Genomic DNA, 22,243 nt, shown 5'->3' with positions numbered 1-22,243 from the left:
TAAACTAAATTTCCCATTCAAGTGAGAGCGTAGTCTCCTCTCCCAGGGACCTCTGTGCCCCTCAAATATCAGTGACTGTGATGAACTGATGGAAAGACTTTTCAGTTAAGTGCAAGTAATTTAAGCGTGGTGTAAAATAGCACATGGATCCTGAGCAAAGAGCACCAAGCTATGGCACTCTCCACTCTCAGTAAACAACTGCCGGCACTTGAGCTCAGAGTCCCATATGAGTAGTATTCAGAGTGCAGCTGTCGATGAGCAGAACAACATCCATCAGGAAAACCAAGGCCAATCACTCCAGTCTCATTCCCCGTCATATCTTTCCTTCCTTCCCTCCCTCCTTCCCCCCCAGCAGTACCTTCCCCTGATCCCCCGGGGTTCCCAGTCGCCTGCCCTCGAACTGGCGCTGGAATCTGGATGTGTTAAAATAGCCCAGCACACTACTGGCCCTGAGGGTCTGGAGCTGAAGGAGACATGAGTGAACAGGACAAGGGCAGGCGGTGGAGATGGAGCACATTCACTGGAGGCTGTTGCCCAGATGCACCGCCCGAGGCACCACTGGATCATCTTATAGCATTTACAAGTTTTCAGTCATACATTTCTATATGAAATTTTTTATTTAAAAAAAATATTCTGTGCCCAATAGTGTATCCTTTCATGCACCATCAAGCAAAAACAACCAGTGACATCAGTTTTCCTTTCCTTGCTCCAGCGTGTAGCAGATTTGTTTGTGTTGGACACCATATGCTGCCACTGAGGTTTTAATGGGCCAGAGGCAGGTGGCTAGGTTGTGGGTGACCTTACCGTCTGTCTGTGTGCCAGGTGAAAGGACACAGTGGAGGACGGTGGTGTCCTGAATCACTGGGCACAGTGGAGGACGGTGGTGTCCTGGATCACTGGGCACAGTGGAGGACGGTGGGGTCCTGAATCACTGGGCACAGTGGAGGACGGTGGTGTCCTGAATCACTGGACACAGTGGAGGACGGTGGTGTCCTGGATCACTGGGCACAGTGGAGGACGGTGGTGTCCTGAATCACTGGGCACAGTGGAGGACAGTGGTGTCCTGGATCACTGGGCACAGTGGAGGACGGTGGTGTCCTGGATCACTGGGCACAGTGGAGGACGGTGGTGTCCTGGATCACTGGGCACAGTGGAGGACGGTGGTGTCCTGGATCACTGGGCACAGTGGAGGACGGTGGGGTCCTGAATCACTGGGCACAGTGGAGGACGGTGGGGTCCTGAATCACTGGGCACAGTGGGCAGGAATCAACTCAGTGAAGAATAGTGGTTATGGTTGTGATTAGGATTAAGACAGCAGACACTGCATCTTCACTTTGTGTGTACATCTACAGTTACTGTCTTGAAAATCTCCTGTATCTTGAGAACAATAAAGTATTTTTCTATTTAATCAGATGACAACTGGTTCATTCTGAGGACAACACTAGCTGGGGAGGGGAGAGAAGGAGGGGACTGGAGGAGAGATGGAGGGGGGGGAGTAGGAGGAGGAGGGGGGAGAGAAGGAGTGGCTTGGTTGAGAGGAGGGGGAGTAGGAGGAGGAGGGGGAGAGGAGGAGGGGACTGGGGAGAGAAGGAGGGGGGAGGGGAGTAGGAGGAGAGGAGGGGAGAGAAGGGGGAGGGGAGTAGGGGGGGGGGGAGTAGGAGGAGAGGAGGGGAGAGAAGGGGGAGGGGAGTAGGGGGGGAGTAGGAGGAGAGGAGGGGAGAGGAGAGAAGGGGGAGGGGAGTAGGGGGGAGTAGGAGGAGAGGAGGGGAGAGAAGGGGAGGGGAGTAGGGGGGGAGTAGGAGGAGAGGAGGGGAGAGAAGGGGGAGGGGAGTAGGGGGGGAGTAGGAGGAGAGGAGGGGAGAGAAGGGGGGAGTAGGAGGAGGAGGGGGGGGGGGGGTAGGGGTTCTGAGGCTGTACTGAAGGGACATAATGCTTAATGATGAGATTATTTTCAACAAGTAAATTTGAGAAATAGAACGCGTCAGTGTTTTTAATGGGGAAAATACACTTTCCAGGAGGTTCTAAAACAGATAGTTGATGTTAAGCTCAATAAAAAACGCACCAACCATGTGCCTAAGTAAATGGCAAGATACTTTGGGGAGACACCATTATTTTTTCAAAATCTTGTTTATTAAATTTAGAAAACACAATTTTGTTAACGGTTTCATAGCAATAGCAGGAAAGAACTGAAACTGAAAGAGGGAGGAGGGGGGGTGGGCCGACCCCTGAGTTTAAAACTATCTCTGTGTGGAGCTCAGCTGCCCCTATCCTGCTGCGCTGGGTGTAGACTGGCCCTAACCTGGCAGACTAGAGTCAGTATGGTAACCAACAGCATGGGTTTTACCTGCTAAAACGTCTAAAGAAAAAGGATGTAATAAAACTTCAAAGACATCAGGTAGAAAAGTTGAATTGCAAAGTCACTCTTCAAGTCAAGGTATTTCCTGCCAAAACATACCGAATATGTAACATTAACATGTAATTAGGTTGCCAAACCATATCGGTATGTAGATTTCATCACTAGGGAGGGGGGTTCTGCACAGCTTTGGGGGAGGAAGGGGTGTATCGGGATGTAGATTTCATCACTAGGGAGGAAGGGGTGTATCGGGATGTAGATTTCATCACTAGGGAGGAAGGGGTGTATCGGGATGCAGTACAGATGTAGTCCAAAGAAGAAGTGCAAACAATGTCTATAGGGTGTTGGGGGTTGTGGGGGTGTGAGAGGAGCGGGGTGGCACCCCCCCCCCTGTTCTTCAAGGTGCTGAGAGGGGTGACTCTCTGGAGGGGGAGCCCATCAAGTCCTCTGGGGGAAACACGGTCAGTGTGCAGGCTCGGATACCGCCCAGCGACTCAGGCAGGTCAAACACTTTGTGCCACTCGTCCTTCTCCGGGTCGTACTTCTGAACTATCTCCACCATGCAGCGGTTGTTCCATGAGTAGCCTCCCACCACGTAAATCTTGTTCTCGAACACGGCCACGCCCACGTCGCTCTGGCCCCGCAGCATGGCTGCGATGGGCGTCCACAGGTCCAGGGCAGGGGAGTAGTACTCACAGCTTAACACGTCATCGTAGTCGCTGGTGCCCCGGAAGTGATTCCCCCCGATGACGTAGAGGCGGTCGCCCACCGTGCACATACAGTGCAGGCCACGCACCGTGGTCATGGGCGCTTTCTGAGTCCATTTGTCTGCATCTGGGTCAAAGCACATCAGCTCTTTCTGAAATGTGTCGTGAGTGATTCCCCCTGCAACACAGAACAAAACCATATTAAATAAGACCCATGACATTGATTTCCTGGGGTTGAAAACCGCCCTGGGGTCTAATCAAAAGCATTTAATAGCCTGAGCCAATTGAACTGGACCTAATAGTAACTCTATCCTGGCCTCAACCTAGATCTACATTCAGCTCTGCCACGTTGTGTTGCCACGTTGTGTTGCCACGTTGTGTTGCCACGTTGTGTTGCCACGTTGTGTTGCCACGTTGTGTTGCCACGTTGTGTTGCCACGTTGTGTTGCCACGTTGTGTTGCCACGTTGTGTTGCCACGTTGTGTTGCCACGTTGTGTTGCCACGTTGGGCCTTGACCAGCTCCTGTCCTTGTCAGTCACATGGCCAGACCACAGCACCGTGACTGGCCTTGCAGAGCATGTAATCCTGAACCCCCAGTTCACTTTACTTCACACAACCTCCTCAGAAACACACGGCTGCGCTTCCCAGCAACACACACACAATTAGCCCAATGCTTAGCACCACTAACACACACTACACACATTTTCTCAGCCACATACCTGCAATAAAATATGACAAATAAAATAAATCAGAAGTTCATAACACTATAATACAGTGCATGTGTACCAAGGTTATTAATAGTTGTTTTAATTTCTATTAGTTTATTTAAAATTCTGTTATTTAGTGTGTTACTTTTCAGATTTGATTTACAAGTTTTTATTTAGTTTGATAGAAAGACGACATGATTATATGATTTAGTTTCAGTTGTATTGTTGGGGACAGAGAGTAGTCTACGCGTGAGATGCTAGGAGCCAGGTCTAGTTATTTTTTTTAGGATGCCACTAGGGGTCAGTAATAAGGAACGTCATAGGTTTAAATGATGACTCAAACTAAACCTATCTTAGGCCGCGTTCCAGAGCATAGACATTGCGGACGCCTGACAGATCTTTCAACACCTGGATAGGTACTTTAAGTATCAGCTGACCACATCATATGTTACAGCAATCAGTCAGTCGATGACACAGTCGTATTGTCCCCTCCGCGGAGACAATACGCAGACCAGAGTTGACCCGCCCCGATCAGAAATGAGGGGGTGTCTCGCTTTCTCTGTCTTTGTCCTGGATTTCTTCCCTGTTGTTAGCTAGTGATAGCAAATGGTCTATTACAATTAAAATACATGTCCTCATAGATGGAAGGCAGGTGGGAGGAGACAAAATCATTTTGGACCATTCTAGCCAATGAGAGGGCAAGGCAAATACGTGTGTGAACAACAGGCAGAACTAAGTTGTTTTTCTCAAAGTTACAGAATGTCATATGAATTCACTTATATCATTACATTTGTAACAACCTAAACATTACTCGATTTGATCAAATAAGCCAAACGTAATTTGACACTCTCATAGATCTCCATGCTAAAAGGTCTGCTTAGCTCGCGGGGACTGATTTTGGGAGGAGGTAATCCTCTCGTGTCACCTCTCCTCTCTGGTGATATCTAGCAATAGTGATGCACAAGCTAATCTTATTTGAATAATTTACTCACCAGAATCAGAAGCTCGAACAACCCATTAGGAAAAAAAGCTTGAAAACACAAAAAAAAAAACTGAACATAATTTATGTTTACTTTATTTTTGCAGCCAAAGATAATAGATCCAGTATAATTTTTAAACTGTTTTTCTAAATGATTTTATGTTACAGAAACTTTATTTTAGTTTACTATAATAACCTTGGCATGTACACATAGGCACTGTAGTGGTGGAAACAAAGGAATAGAAGGGACACACAAAACTGAGGAAAAGGGAGGGGGAAAAATACAAAACAGGACATGTCTATAGGGAAGGCTGAAAATAAAGAGGAACACAATCCCAGCATGCAACTGGGTGAGAGCCAGGCAGGCATCCCTTCCTCCCTGTGCTGTGTAGAGTGGCTGGGAGCATACCCAGAGAGGTGCAGTGCGATCTGCAGTGCGATCTGCAGTGCGATCTGCAGTGCGATCTGCAGTGCGATCTGCAGTGCGATCTGCAGTGCGATCTGCAGTGCGATCTGCAGTGCGATCTGCAGTGCGATCTGCAGTGCGATCTGCAGTGCATGCTGAATGGCGCCCCAATCCATCCACTGCTGCCCAATGATCTCTCTCGCTTTCTTTACCTCTTTCTTTCTCTCCTGCTCTCCCTCCCATACTCAATCTATAAAGACCTATTTTTAGTCAGTGGCCCTGACTGATCAGAAGTCTAACACCAGCCTCCTCCTCGATCATTAGAGCAAACACTTAGATGCCAGAGTTCAATCCATTCTCGTTATTCAAGTGTGTGCGTGTGTGTGTGAGTGAGTGAGCGAGCATCATTAAAATAATCTCTGAGACAAGAAAGACATATCAAACCCACTAATAGAACAGCAGCTTGATACAGGCTGTGGTTCTTTTGTACAGTGGGACAAAAAGTATTTAGTCAGCCACCAATTGTGCAAGTTCTCCCACTTAAAAAGACGAGAGGCCTGTAATTTTCATCATAGGTACACTTCAACTATGACAGACAAAATGAGGGGAAAAAAATCCAGAAAATCACATTGTAGGATTTTTAATTAATTTATTTGCAAATTATGGTGGAAAATAAGTACACTAACTGATGTAACTGGCCAACAACCTCCAGGGCTTCTAATGGCTGAAGGATATCTCTATTACAGATATATTGTTTACAGCAAATGTGGAGAGGATAGATTTTGTTTCCAAAAAATTGACAAAAGAATCTCAGAGACTCAATGTTCAGTTTTTTGTTAAAACTAAGCATCATAGCGGCTCACTACAGATCCAGTTTCAATATCGGGCTGTGTCGCAGCCGGCTGCGACCGGGAGACCCATGAGGCACACAACTGGCCCAGCATCGTCCGGGTTAGGGGAGGGTGTGGCCGGCCGGGAAGTCCTTGTCCCATCGCGCTCTATTGACTCCTGTGGTGGGCTGGGCGTATGCACACTGACATGGTCGCCAGTTGTACAGTGTTTCCGACACATTGGTGTGGCTGGCTTCCGGGTTAAGCGAGCAATGTCTCAAGAAGCAGTACGGCTTGGCAGGCCGCGTTTGGAGGGCACATGGCTCTTGACCTTCGCATCTCCAGAGTTTCTTACGGCAGTTGCAGCGATGGGACAAGACTAACTACAAGTGGTGTAAAGTACTTAAGTAAAAATACTTGAAAGTACTAAAGTTGTTTTTTGGGGTATCTGTACTTAACAATTTATATTTTTGCTAACTTTTATTTTACTACATTCCTAAAAAAATAATGTACTTTTTACTCCATACATTTTCCCTGACACCAAAAAGTACTTAGATTTTGACAGGAAAATTGTCCAAATCACAGACTTATCAAGAGAACATCCCTGGTCATCAGGAAAGTTTACATACACTTCGGTTGAAGTCATTAAAATTTGTTTTTCCAACTACTCCACAAATTTCTTGTTAACAAACTACAGTTTTGGCAAGTCGGTCATGACTTAATGCATGACAAGTAATTTTTCCAACAATTGTTTACAGACAGATTATTTCACTGTATCACAATTCCAGTGAGTCAGAAGTTTACATACACTAAGTTGACTGTGCCATTAAACAGCTTGGAAAATTCCAGAAAATTATGCCATGGCTTTAGAAGCTTCTGATAGGCTAATTGACATAATTTGAGTCAATTGGAGGTGTTACCTGTGGATGTATTTCAAGGCCTACCTTCAAACTCAGTGCCTCTTTGTTTGACATCATGGGAAAATATAAAAAAATAAAACGAGTCCTATATCGACATAACCTGCAAGGCAGCTCAGCAAGGAAGAAGCCACTGCTCCAAAACCGCCATTGCACTTTACAAAATAGATGGCATCACGAAGAAGGTAAATTAAGTGGATATATTGAAGCAACATCTCAAGACATCAGTCAGGAAGTTAAATGGGTCAGGAAGTTAAATTGGTCGCAAATGGGTCTTCCAAATGGACAATGACCCCAAGCATACTTCCAAAGTTGTGGCAAAATGGCTTAAGGACAACAAAGTCAAGGTATTGGAGTGGCCATCACAAAGCCCTGACCTCAATCCTATAGAAAATGTGTGGGCAGAACTGAAAAAGCGTTTGCGAGCAAGGAGGCCTACAAACCTGACTCAGTTACACCAGCTCTGTCAGGAGGAATGGGCTAAAATTCACCCAACTTATTGTCGGAAGCTTGTGGAAGGCTACCCAAAACATTTGACCCAAGTTAAACAATTTAAAGGCAATGCTACCAAATATTAATTGAGTGTATGTAAACTTCTGACCCACTGGGAATGTGATGAAAGAAATAAAAGCTGAAATAAATAATTCTCTCTACTATTATTCTGACATTTCACATTATTAAAATAAAGTGGTGATCCTAACTGACCTAAGACAGGGAATATTTACTGGGATTAAATGTCAGGAATTGTGAAAAACTGAGTTTAAATGTATTTGGCTAAGGTGTATGTAAACTTCCGACTTCAACTGTATGTCTGAGTAACAACCAATTAGATATCACAAAATTGGGGAGAAAAGGGGGTAAAAGGTACCTTTTTTAAATTGATTTTTAAACCATGACCATTTATTATTACTATTAATTACAGCCTTTAATTAAGGAATGTGTATCATCACAGTTTAAAGATGATTGGAGCTTTCATTTAAAACAAAAGCTTTTGCATAGAAAACAACTGCAAGCATTCGGACAAGCTTAAAAATATTAGTATCTTTTGCATCTTGAAGACCGTATAAATGGTTGTCCTTTCAAAGACACCTGAGCTCATTGATCGAGGTGCCCTCTTAATAGCTCACAATGATTGCCATTTTCCTGGCACATTTATCTAATTATTCGTGGAGATAAAATTGTGCCGGTGCTTTGACCCGTCGTAAAAATGTATGACCTGCTTGGAGGAAGCACAGTGCTGGCACAAATGAGACCCAAAGAATCAAGGCGGGGAACAGAGGAGAGACACAAAACCATGGGGTCAGCAAGTTCCAAAAATACCCAATGATGATAAATAGACAGGATGGCCGGCAGCTTCAGGAGGCAGTTGGTTTAAGCCAGAGAGATATACTGTAGAGCAGCTAAAATGGAAATAGTACAGAATCCTATTAAAATAAATCCTTCTTTACAGATCAAAACACAGACCAAGAGGAAAATAAAATGCATTTCTTGGGATCATAATATTTAGATTTTTTTATTTAAATAAGTGAATCAGTGGTCACTGTACTCCCGACTGAAGTAAAGGTGCCACGTCCCCCGTGGTTTCCAGTAGCGTTGTGTTGTGTGACAGTAGTGGTAATGTGAAGCCGTGCTGGCTAGGGGTCTGAGCCCCACCCTGAGAGCGAGAGCAGAGCAATGATGACCTGCGGCTTGACTCAGCGTGTCAGCTCCATTTACCTGACAGGATGTCTTTAGACAGCACGCCAGCACAGCCACCGCCCAGCACCTTATCTGGACCGACAGCGAAACACAGCCTGCACCCCCATGTGAGTCACCTTGCACAGTGAGGTCATGACCCCTGAGATACGGGGTGCGCTCCCGGACAGAGACACAGGCAAAACAAATGACTCAACTCCACCTGACTACCATCACTAGTGAGAGGTTATAACATGCAGGCTGTCAGAAAATCTAATCCGTGCATGTTGCCAGTGACCCCTGGAAGAATGAAGCTTGCCTCTGTGCTTGATGGGAACCTGTTTAATCATTACGTTCTACAGTACAGACATCTATCTGGGAAGGTGGAGATATTTAGGCCTAACCATTGCTCAGTTCCTCCAGGCAGACTACTGTAACTATAGTGAGGTGCACGTGCAGTGAGATCAGGATGACACTAAGAGATGCTCACAGGGAGGGAAGTTGACTTTCTGGTGTATTAATAGTACAAACACCATTACCCCTCCCGTTTCCTCTCAGTAAAGGAACCCAGAGGTGGTGTATTAATAGTTCAAACACCATTACCCCTCCCGTTTCCTCTCAGTAAAGGAACCCAGAGGTGCCAGTCGGACCATTAGCCAACCAGAGACAGAAAAACAGACCAGGGTTTACCCTTTGTGCACGTTTTGTTTTTGCCCTAGCACTACACAGCTGATTCAAATCATCAAAGCTTGACAATGAGTTGGTTATTTGAATCAGCGGTGTAGTGATAGGGTAAAAACCAAAACGTGAACCCCTGACATGGAGGATGAGGCAGTAACCCCCTCGGCTGGGAAGCTAAAATGCTAATGTTAGAGCCACCAAGCCCATGTTGTTATTTAATGGAGGCTCAGGCTGGAGCAGAGCAGGTGAGGTGCCACTGGGTGAGGGAGGGTTATGATGTTCGGGGTAGGTGGCTGGGTTACGCTTATATGAACACTTGTGCCCAGAGGCCAAGGGAGATGAACATAACCTTGCCTGTGTGTTGTGGCTCTATGGTTCTGCACCTCCTACACAGTCATCAACCTGTCCCTCCCATTTCTCTCACTCATCTATCCTTCCCTCTCTTTTGCCCTGTACAGCATCACTTTGTGTTAGTCGCACATTGGGAAACTGGGGCTCATCTCTCCTTAAGGCAGGATTTGATTTCAATCCTATGAAGTAAACAAGCACAGGGCTGACTCCAACAGAGAGACAGGGGATTTAGTAGCACCAAAGTCAGACAACTACACAATCATTACTTCCAATCATCTTTAGAATATCCCCCCAAAAACATCACAGAGAACTGGACCCCAGCAATGTGATGTGTAAGGGAGGGGGTGGGGTCTGCAGGATGCCACTGTATGACCTTCTAATGAAGGATGCTTTACTGACATCACAGTAGGGGGATATATCCAATTCATTCAAATGTATGTTTTTGCGTGATAAATCAAGGTTTTTGTTACCTTTTAAGTCCATTTGTCCTCATGTTGTCTTTTTGGTCTCGTCTCCTGTGCTGTGTACACCTTCAATTCTCACATACACACACCAAGCCCCTCCCCCTGCCTCTCACACCAACACCGCTGAGAGATCACATCTTCCTCTCTGACAAGTGGCCTCAACTCGCTATTTAAATTTGAGGTTTGGTCAAACAGAATGGGTCATATCGACACTGAAACACAGAGACAAGTTACCTTTTCTAACTCTACCCTTTTAGTGTCTCAACTACTCAGATTCCACACAGAACAGACACTACTAAAACGGGAGTATGAATGAACATTGATTCTGGAAAATGAATGCTCAGTTTGTGGTGTGCCACATTGGGGTACCACGTAGGGCTGTGGCGGTCATGAAGTTGTCAGCCAGTGATTGTGAAGAAAATAACTGTCTCGCGGTAATTGACCATTAAATAACAAACATGTTTACACTCTCCTGGCTTCCACACATAGCCTACACTCTCCTGGCTTCCACACATAGCCTACAATCCCCTGGCTTCCACACATAGCCTACACTCTCCTGGCTTCCACACATAGCCTACACTCTCCTGGCTTCCACACATAGCCTACAATCTCCTGGCTTCCACACATAGCCTACACTCTCCTGGCTTCCACACATAGCCTACACTCTCCTGGCTTCCACACATAGCCTACAATCTCCTGGCTTCCACACAGCCTACAATCTCCTGGCTTCCACACATAGCCTACACTCTCCTGGCTTCCACACATAGCCTACAAACCCCTGGCTTCCACACATAGCCTACAAACCCCTGGCTTCCACACATAGCCTACAATCTCCTGGCTTCCACACATAGCCTACACTCTCCTGGCTTCCACACATAGCCTACAATCCCCTGGCTTCCACACATAGCCTACACTCTCCTGGCTTCCACACATAGCCTACACTCTCCTGGCTTCCACACATAGCCTACAATCTCCTGGCTTCCACACATAGCCTACACTCTCCTGGCTTCCACACATAGCCTACACTCTCCTGGCTTCCACACATAGCCTACAATCCCCTGGCTTCCACACATAGCCTACAATCTCCTGGCTTCCACACATAGCCTACACTCTCCTGGCTTCCACACATAGCCTACAATCCCCTGGCTTCCACACATAGCCTACAATCTCCTGGCTTCCACACAGCCTACAATCTCCTGGCTTCCACACATAGCCTACACTCTCCTGGCTTCCACACATAGCCTACAAACCCCTGGCTTCCACACATAGCCTACAAACCCCTGGCTTCCACACATAGCCTACAATCTCCTGGCTTCCACACATAGCCTACACTCTCCTGGCTTCCACACATAGCCTACAAACCCCTGGCTTCCACACATAGCCTACACTCTCCTGGCTTCCACACGTAGCCTACAATCCCCTGGCTTCCACACATAGCCATACAAACCCCTGGCTTCCACACGTAGCCTACAATCCCCTGGCTTCCACACATAGCCTACAATCCCCTGGCTTCCACACATAGCCTACAATCTCCTGGCTTCCACACATAGCCTACAAACCCCTGGCTTCCACACATAGCCTACAATCCCCTGGCTTCCACACATAGCCTACAATCTCCTGGCTTCCACACGTAGCCTACAATCCCCTGGCTTCCACACATAGCCTACAATTCCCTGGCTTCCACACATAGCCATACAAACCCCTGGCTTCCACACATAGCCTACAATCCCTTGGCTTCCACACATAGCCTACAATCCCTTGGCTTCCACACATAGCCTACAATCCCTTGGCTTCCACACATAGCCTACAATCCCTTGGCTTCCACACATAGCCTACAATCCCTTGGCTTCCACACATAGCCTACAATCCCTTGGCTTCCACACATAGCCTATAAACCACTGATGCTGACCTTTGGAACATCTACATTTTAAAAAGTCGAATAAATCCATTTAATAAAGCCTATACCGTCACAATAAATCCATTATTTATTTTAGACAGGTCTAAAGCAACATGATATGAAGAAAATGCAGTCTACTCCAGAAGAACAGAACAGCATTCTTTGAGTTGTCCTTGTGTTAGGTCCTGATGTGGCTATGCCATATGGCTGTGGGCTACACTAGTTCATTAAGCAGACAAGATTTGCTTAGAAGTCTGTCACATTATTTTATAGTATGAAGAACACAATTGAACATAGCTGAATAAAATAGAAACAATATTTTCTCCAAACGATTTCTGAGGGAGTGTGGGCATGCTGATATTCTATTCTGATATTCTTGCAAAGGCTGCACACACTTCATCAGTCTCTCAATCACAATTTGACAAGCACTTGATAATATTCTCACCAGACCTCGAATTTCCCAGTGGTATGCTCCTTGTGAGGCTGTGATGCCCCCTAAAAAAAATCCATGCCTTTGGCCAAAGTGGACATTTTGCCCTTGGGCTGAATATAATAATTATAATTCCCTTCTCCTGGCTGCCAATCGCCGTGCATTGAAGCGCCTTTCCTTCACATAGCTCTGTCAGATATCTCAATTCTTATTAGCTAATGACCGCAATTGATCCTTTTCATAGGCATCTCAGCAAAGAAGTAGGCTTCAAGTGAAGACAGACACATCGGGAACACAACGGTGTGCGTCCTTCTTATCCAATTCTGAGACGCATATTGAAGATGTTAGAAGAACTGTCCATGTACTTTTCATCAGCCAACAAGATAAGTAGGCTAACCAACAGCAAAAGCACTAGCCTATGTCAATCTACTATCCCCCATAGTACAAAAGTTCACCAAACCCCGGATCTAATAGTACTAACGTACCTGAAATATACATGTAACCACCGTACACCGTCCCTGCATGGCCGTAGTGCGGCTCGTTCATTTTAGCGACGTACGTCCACTCGTTTGTCCTGGGGTTGTAGCACTCCACTGTGGCTGCATGGGGAAGAAAGAGAGGAGAAAACAAACAGAGTATTAAGGGGGAAAGTAGTTCAAGAGAGAACTAAGGAGAACAAACATAGCTGCAAATGCAGCCTTGGAGGGTGTCAGTGTGGGAGCTACTGAACCAGGAACCTAAATACAAAGCAGACATCCCCCCACCAACCACCACTCCCCTCCCTAGCCCCTTCCCCAGCCCCTACCCTGCAGTGACTCTAGTCTATACCGAGAGACTAGGGAGTATGCATCTACTCCCCATTACATAATTAGGGCCTTCTCTGTACCACTCCACTTGAAGGCTCTTATCATAATTCAGTAGTGTGTATGGTGCCAGACTGGGATGTTCTCTTCACTCCACTCCATCTGGAACCTCTCAATTGTGCAGTGATTTGTCAGGTTAGAAAATGATTTGTCCAATCAAGTTTCCAGACAGAGGGCAAAGCTGATTTCTCAAGCTGGCTGGCACCCGGGCAGAATGGTTAAGGAGTCTCCATATGGCAGTTGGAAGTAGAAAGGATATTATCAGGAAGTCTAAAGCAGAAGCTGGTTTGGAGGGTGATGAGGTTTTAGATACCACCTGACTGTCCAGGTGATCAGGTCAAACACTCAATCCTCCTTTGTCGTAGCCCTGGCTAGGGCTCTGACAGTCATGGACATTTGGATGATCGTTATTGGTCAGGCAAATTAAGAGCAAAATATTTTATTTTATTTAAAGGGGCAGTGGGGTCAAAAACGTGATTTTCATCATATTTCCACACTAGGAGGTTGAAATAACACTCTGAAATTGATGATAAATGATAATGTCCTTTTAGTGTAAGACTTTTTTGTTGTTAAATCTTTGGCCCACAGCATGACATTGTGTGAAGAAGCAGTGCGGCTTGGCTGGGTTGTGTTTCGGATGACGCATGGCTCTCGACCTTCACCTCTCCTGCGTCCGTACGCAAGTTGCAGCGATGGGACAAGACTGTAACTACCAATTGGATACCACGAAATTGGGGAGGGAAAAAAAGGGTACAAAAAATAATTACAAAAATGAAATAAAGGTATCCTCCTACTTTGAATGTGGGCTACGCCGCTGCGAAATACATATAGGGGAAACACTGGTTTAGTTACCTCTCCCTATAACCACTTAACATCTCCTAAAGCTCTGATTCCAACTTCGTCAAGAGCATCTTTCTTGACCCTCCACTCTCCTTACTGACCTGTACTTTGTGTGCTGAATATAGAAGTAAATAGATCCCAAGGGTCAAATCGGCACCGTGTTGGCACATAGGCCACCAGTGTTTCCCAAACTCAGTCCTGGGGACCCCAAGGGGTGCACATTTTGGTTTTTGCCCTAGCACTACACAGCTGATTCAAATAATTAAAGCTTGATGATTAGTGCACCCCTTGGGGTCCAGAAGACCGGGTTTGGGAAATAATGGTAGCCTATGTGCCAACATGGTGCTGATTTGACCCTTGGGATCTAATCCCTGGGACCTACCTATAGGGTTTAACCCAGGCCCAGATACAAAGAACTCTGGTTACAGTTCTGATAAAGCAGTCCCAGAGGACCAAATGGATGGTTTCCAATTCAGAGCATCACTACATCACGTTGTCATCATTATCTCACTAAGGCCAGTGTTCACTTCTCCAATATTTCCTGTGAGAACTTGTCAAAGGGGAAGCAGCCTAGGCCTAATTAACATTAACGGTCCATATCATTCGAATAAGACATATCTTTAGCGAACTTTACTGGGAGACTAAAATGGCAGCACCAGGCATTTAGTGATTCATTAGAACCCTACTAAATCAGTAATCTGTTCTCTCTCTATTCTCTATCTACTACTTCCTACACAGTTCCTAAACAATAACTGATGACTTGCAAGAATGCATTCCGAAAAATATTCAAAGCTTAAAAATGAAGTGATAGCCCCAGCTACCAAGTACATTTTCACTTGTCCTTAGAGTGCTTGGTGCTTTAAGGTATACATGCAAATGAGTGCTCAAGAGCTTTCTTTTACATGCTGTTATATTTACAAGAGCGTCCTACAAATGAATTATTCAAACATCAGAGATAGCTGTGCTGTCATTGTTCCTCACATGTTTGTACTCTGGCTGTCTCAGTGGATTAATATGACAGGCCTTCACATGGACAGTTATGGAGAGAGGCCATAGAGGTATAAACAGGATGGATGTCCTTTAAACCTGAAAATATAACCACATCATCCATCAGAACTTAATGTTAACAAATGGTTGTGTGTGTTAGCGTGTGTACACACACACACATCACCATCCTGTACTCTCAAACCACCCTGACTGAGGGGAGCCTTTAATGTTCTTTAAATCTTTTAAAATAAGCTGACAGAACCTCAGGAACAAATCAAAGTTTCAAAACCCTCCCTCCTCCGCATGGCTACATCAAAAACGATTTATGTTCAAAAGGCTGAACTCTGCGTTTGAAACAAGTGATTGAATGTCTGAGTGCCAGACTGGCTTCCCAAGGATAACAGGCACTAACCAGCCAAGGAGACTGTCCATTCAGAGTGTACTCATGCACACACGTGCAGGGGGGCCCCCCCGAGGACCCATGCCCAATGTGGTAATTACAGCCCAGAGCCCAGAGGAGCAGAGCGGATAGCATGACCTGGCCAGCCTGTCCCCTACAATTACAGGGCTGCATCGAGGTAGTAGGGTGGCACTCTGCAATGAGAGTCTATGTGCTGAGCTGGGCACTGACATCAGATCACAGTATCCTGCAATGCTACTTACAAACATTCCACCCTGACCACCACCTCCTTCACCTTGAGGTTTCTGCTGCAGTTGTTCACAGGGTCTGGCTGCAGCTAGCCCTCCCTCATCTCATCCTACACTCTGCCTGGTCCAGGGCTATGCCACAGCCACCGGTGCTACACCATCAAGAAGTGACAACTGCTGTGCCTTGTATTTGACCATTTCCTGTGAGATGTCCTTTTCCAAATATACCCAGACATGTTAAGCATCAGAGCAGGACTAAAAGCAACGTGATAAACCGACCCTGGTGAATTAAACTAACCCAGCTCTCCGGCAGCGTTGCGGCCGCCCACGGCGTAGAGGTGTCCCTTGAGAGCGCTGAGGTGGAAGAAGGTGCGCTTCTCGTTAAGGCACGCCACCTGCATCCACTTGTTGTAGCGCGGGTCGTACCGGAACACTGTGTCCACCGCAGTCTTGCCTTTGGTGTCGTAGTTGCTCTGGCCTCCCACCACGAAGAGGAAGTTGCCGATGACGGCGATGCCGTGCTGGTAACGGGGGGCGTCCATGGGCGCCAGCGCCTTCCATTCGTGGGCCTTCTCGTCAAACAGACGCAGCTCCTTACTGACCACCAGCTGCTGGCGCAGGACGCCGCCCAGGGTGACCAGGTGGCCGCTGTCTGAGCGGATGGCCGTCCTCTCTGACTGCATGACCGGCTGCATGTAGGGCATCATCTGGTAGTTGCTGGCCTCCAGGAGGAGGTTGACGCAGGTGTTGTCTGTGCGCATAAAGTCCACAGTCTGCACGTGGTTGATGAGCTCCTGGGGGTTCATGAGGGGGAAGCGGATGTTCTTCATGAGCTTGGGGGCGTGGTCCATGCGTCCGTCCTCATAGCGGAGCCAGCGGCATGCAGCCTTGAACAGGTCCAGCTCGCTGCAGTGCTTCAGACTGTTACTGGACAGAACGAAGGCCAGCCGCTCAAAGGGCAGCTTGACAAAGTCCCCCGTGCCCAGCAGCGAGGGGAAGTTCTTGAGGATGAAGTTGTTAACGTATTTGTCTACCTCCGTGAGGTTGTATGTGTTAGCGATGCGCCCCACCTCCACACAGTTATCCAGGGACACCTGCGGCCAAGGAGAGAGGGGAAGCAGTGAGAAGCAACCACTCAATCACACACACAAACACTACACAAACACATTTTACTGCAGACCAAATGTACATATTAAAGTAAGCAGTAGGGTACAGTAGTCAGATATCTTAAACTGCTGAGTATAACACCCCTGGCTGGTTCTAGAGGGCTGAGCTAGATGGCTGAACAGGCTGTGTTAGGTTCCTTACCCCAGATATGAGAAAGACCTTGCAGAAGTCTAGCACCGGGAGGATCTGGAGGAAGCTGGCTGCCTCCAGTGTGTCCTGCAGGTTCTCCATGTTGAGAGACAGCTTGGCTGTGTAGATAAAGTCTATGATCTTCTTCAGGCCTATCCGGTTGACGCCATGAAGCTTGATGCACATCAAATCCTGTTCCTTCATTCCACCTGCGTGATGAGGGAGAGAGGAGCATTATACAATGCACCAGTCAGATAAAAACACAACATTCCACCTGCGTGATGAGGAGAGAGAGGAGCATTATACAATGCACCAGTCAGATAAAAACACAACATTCCACCTGCGTGATGAGGGAGAGAGGAGCATTATACAATGCACCAGTCAGATAAAAACACAACATTCCACCTGCGTGATGAGGCGAGAGAGGAGCATTATACAATGCACCAGTCAGATAAAAACACAACATTCCACCTGCGTGATGAGGGAGAGAGGAGCATTATACAATGCACCAGTCAGATAAAAACACAACATTCCACCTGCGTGATGAGGGAGAGAGGAGCATTATACAATGCACCAGTCAGATAAAAACACAACATTCCACCTGCGTGATGAGGCGAGAGAGGAGCATTATACAATGCACCAGTCAGATAAAAACACAACATTCCACCTGCGTGATGAGGCGAGAGAGGAGCATTATACAATGCACCAGTCAGATAAAAACACAACATTCCACCTGCGTGATGAGGCGAGAGAGGAGCATTATACAATGCACCAGTCAGATAAAAACACAACATTCCACCTGCGTGATGAGGGAGAGAGGAGCATTATACAATGCACCAGTCAGATAAAAACACAACATTCCACCTGCGTGATGAGGGAGAGAGGAGCATTATACAATGCACCAGTCAGATAAAAACACAACATTCCACCTGCGTGATGAGGGAGAGAGGAGCATTATACAATGCACCAGTCAGATAAAAACACAACATTCCACCTGCGTGATGAGGAGAGAGAGGAGCATTATACAATGCACCAGTCAGATAAAAACACAACATTCCACCTGCGTGATGAGGGAGAGAGGAGCATTATACAATGCACCAGTCAGATAAAAACACAACATTCCACCTGCGTGATGAGGGAGAGAGGAGCATTATACAATGCACCAGTCAGATAAAAACACAACATTCCACCTGCGTGATGAGGGAGAGAGGAGCATTATACAATGCACCAGTCAGATAAAAACACAACATTCCACCTGCGTGATGAGGGAGAGAGGAGCATTATACAATGCACCAGTCAGATAAAAACACAACATTCCACCTGCGTGATGAGGCGAGAGAGGAGCATTATACAATGCACCAGTCAGATAAAAACACAACATTCCACCTGCGTGATGAGGCGAGAGAGGAGCATTATACAATGCACCAGTCAGATAAAAACACAACATTCCACCTGCGTGATGAGGGAGAGAGGAGCATTATACAATGCACCAGTCAGATAAAAACACAACATTCCACCTGCGTGATGAGGCGAGAGAGGAGCATTATACAATGCACCAGTCAGATAAAAACACAACATTCCACCTGCGTGATGAGGCGAGAGAGGAGCATTATACAATGCACCAGTCAGATAAAAACACAACATTCCACCTGCGTGATGAGGCGAGAGAGGAGCATTATACAATGCACCAGTCAGATAAAAACACAACATTCCACCTGCGTGATGAGGGAGAGAGGAGCATTATACAATGCACCAGTCAGATAAAAACACAACATTCCACCTGCGTGATGAGGCGAGAGAGGAGCATTATACAATGCACCAGTCAGATAAAAACACAACATTCCACCTGCGTGATGAGGGAGAGAGGAGCATTATACAATGCACCAGTCAGATAAAAACACAACATTCCACCTGCGTGATGAGGGAGAGAGGAGCATTATACAATGCACCAGTCAGATAAAAACACAACATTCCACCTGCGTGATGAGGCGAGAGAGGAGCATTATACAATGCACCAGTCAGATAAAAACACAACATTCCACCTGCGTGATGAGGGAGAGAGGAGCATTATACAATGCACCAGTCAGATAAAAACACAACATTCCACCTGCGTGATGAGGGAGAGAGGAGCATTATACAATGCACCAGTCAGATAAAAACACAACATTCCACCTGCGTGATGAGGAGAGAGAGGAGCATTATACAATGCACCAGTCAGATAAAAACACAACATTCCACCTGCGTGATGAGGAGAGAGAGGAGCATTATACAATGCACCAGTCAGATAAAAACACAACATTCCACCTGCGTGATGAGGCGAGAGAGGAGCATTATACAATGCACCAGTCAGATAAAAACACAACATTCCACCTGCGTGATGAGGGAGAGAGGAGCATTATACAATGCACCAGTCAGATAAAAACACAACATTCCACCTGCGTGATGAGGGAGAGAGGAGCATTATACAATGCACCAGTCAGATAAAAACACAACATTCCACCTGCGTGATGAGGCGAGAGAGGAGCATTATACAATGCACCAGTCAGATAAAAACACAACATTCCACCTGCGTGATGAGGAGAGAGAGGAGCATTATACAATGCACCAGTCAGATAAAAACACAACATTCCACCTGCGTGATGAGGGAGAGAGGAGCATTATACAATGCACCAGTCAGATAAAAACACAACATTCCACCTGCGTGATGAGGCGAGAGAGGAGCATTATACAATGCACCAGTCAGATAAAAACACAACATTCCACCTGCGTGATGAGGAGAGAGAGGAGCATTATACAATGCACCAGTCAGATAAAAACACAACATTCCACCTGCGTGATGAGGCGAGAGAGGAGCATTATACAATGCACCAGTCAGATAAAAACACAACAGCATCACCTATGAGCTCTACCTTTGACAGTCAAGGCTAACCGAAGAAACAGACGCCACCTCACCGAGCTTTCACACATCTACCATTATGGTTACATGTAAAGAAAATTTATTCGCCAAAGCCTGGAGACTGTTGTATAATTCACCCAGAAAGGCCTGTGAGTTGCAGTAAAAAGCATTTGCCCAGCGTCGCAGCAGCATACTTCCCCTCCTTACTACAGGCATAAACTGTGACTCACTTCCCTCTTAACACATCTATTTCAGCTCAACAACACTTGTGAACCTCTCAGATAGGCTGCACACTTGTCAAATATCTGTTGAACCACTTACATGTATTAAGGCTTTCCAATTCTGGCTGTTAAGAAAAGGACATGATATTGCCTAACTTTTAGGGAATAACTCCATCTATCAAAGTTATTTCTATTCACGTCATCAGTGAGGCAGTTGCTAAGCTACAACAAGAAGAAATAAAAGAAAAACCCGAATGCTGAATATCGTTGTTCACAGAAATGATTTCCCAGGCATTGTACAATAAAATAAAGCACATTTCTAAACAACCCCAGGCTCATCTCCGTGATGAATGCAATATTTGCATTGTCTTGTGAAAAGCCTTTTTATTTTGCTAAAAGCACAAGGCAAATCAAAACCTTAACGCCTGGGGAAAAGGCCCGATGTCTAATTCAAGGTAAGGTACACTATATATTAGAGGTCAACCGATTAATCGGAATGGCCGATTAATTAGGGCCGATTTCAAGTTTTCATAATCAGAAATCATTTTTTTTTTTTTACACCTTTATTTAACAGTATTTTTTGTATTTATTTAACCTTTATTTAACTAGGCAAGTCAGTTAAGAACACATTATTTTCAATGACGGCCAAGAAGCGGTGGGTTAACTGCCTTGTTCAGGGGCAGAATGACAGATTTTGACCTTGTCAGGTCGGGGAGTCAATCTTGCAACCTTACGGTTAACTAGTCCAACGCTCTAACCACCTGCCATACATTGCACTCCACGAAGTGCCTGCCTGTTACGTGAATGCAGTCAGAGGCCAAGGTAAGTTGCTAGCTAGCAATAAACGTATCTTATAAAAAACAATCAATCATAAATCACTAGTTAACTACACATGGTTGATGATATGACTAGTTTATCTAGCGTGTCCTGCGCTGCATATAATCAATGCATTTGCGAAAAAGGACTGTCGTTGCTCCAACGTGTACCTAACCGTAAACATCAATAACTTCCTAAAAATTAATACACATGTATTTTTAAACCTGCATATTTAGTTAATATTGCCTGCTAACATTAATTTATTTTAACTAGGGAAATTGTGTCACTTGTCTTGCAACACAGTCAGGGTATATGAAGCAGTTTGGGCCACCTGGCTCGTTGCGAACTGTGTTAAGAGTATTTCTTCCCGCCCAGGCTCTGTCGTAACCGGCCGCGACCGGGAGGTCATTGGGGCGACGCACAATTGGCCTAGCGTCGTCCGGGTTTGGGAGGGTTTGGCCGGTAGGGATGTCATTGTCTCATTGCGCACCAGCGACTCCTGTGGCGGGCCGGGCGCAGTGCGCGCTAACCAAGGTTGACAGGTGCACGGTGTTTCCTCCGACACATTGGTGCGGCTGGCTTTCGGGTTGGATGCGCGCTGTGTTAAGAAGCAGTGCAAATTGGTTGGGTTGTGCATCGGAGTATTTCTTCCTAACAAAGACAGCCAACTTTGCCAAACGAGGGATGATTTAACAAAAGCGCATTTGCGAAAAAAAGCACAATCGTTGCCTTTATTAAAATTAATACACAGAAGTATATATTTTTTTTAAACCTGCATATTTAGCTAAAAGAAATCCAGTTAGCAAGCAATATTAACGAGGTGAAATTGTGTCACTTCTCTTGCGTTCATTGCACACAAAGTCAGTGTATATACAACAGTTTGGGCCGCCTGCTCGTTGCGAACTAATTTGCCAGAATTTTACATAATTATGACATAACATTGAAGGTTGTTATGGATTCCACCCGTTAGATAAAATACGGAACGGTTCTGTATTTCACTGAAAGAATAAACGTTTTGTTTGCAAAATTATAGTTTCCAGATTCGACCATATTAATGACCCAAGGCTCGTATTTCTGTGTGTTACTATGTTATAATTTAGTCTATGATTTGATATTTGATAGAGCAGTCTGACTGAGCAATGGTAGGCAGCAGCAGGCTCGTACGCATTCATGCAAACAGCACTTTCGTGCGTTTTGCCAGCAGCTCTTTGTAATGCTTCAAGCATTGAGCTGTTTATGACTTCAAGCCTATCAACTCCCGAGATTAGGCTGGTGTAAC

The 22,243-nt window shown here is 45.9% G+C and overlaps 1 protein-coding gene across 7 annotated transcripts in view; it reads right to left on the bottom strand.

Moving 5' to 3' along the window:
• Positions 1–1,963: 1,963 nt before the first annotated feature.
• klhl13 (kelch-like family member 13) overlaps positions 1,964–22,243 on the bottom strand; it is a 77,823-nt gene continuing 57,543 nt past the window's right edge. For all 7 annotated transcript variants that reach the window (XM_021591283.3, XM_021591284.3, XM_021591285.3 and 4 more), the window contains 4 exons: positions 17,044–17,240; positions 16,034–16,829; positions 12,883–12,996; positions 1,964–3,238 (listed from right to left, as the gene is read on the bottom strand). In XM_021591283.3, coding sequence (XP_021446958.1) covers positions 2,751–3,238; positions 12,883–12,996; positions 16,034–16,829; positions 17,044–17,240 — 1,595 coding nt within the window. In that variant the 3' untranslated portion in view covers positions 1,964–2,750. The remainder of the gene's footprint in view (positions 3,239–12,882; positions 12,997–16,033; positions 16,830–17,043; positions 17,241–22,243) is intronic.

This window comes from Oncorhynchus mykiss, chromosome 29 (assembly GCF_057628025.1).
Source record: "Oncorhynchus mykiss isolate SJ-2025 chromosome 29, ASM5762802v1, whole genome shotgun sequence".
NCBI classification, from domain to species: Eukaryota; Metazoa; Chordata; class Actinopteri; order Salmoniformes; family Salmonidae; genus Oncorhynchus; species Oncorhynchus mykiss.
This window is presented reverse-complemented; position numbering and strand designations above follow the sequence as displayed.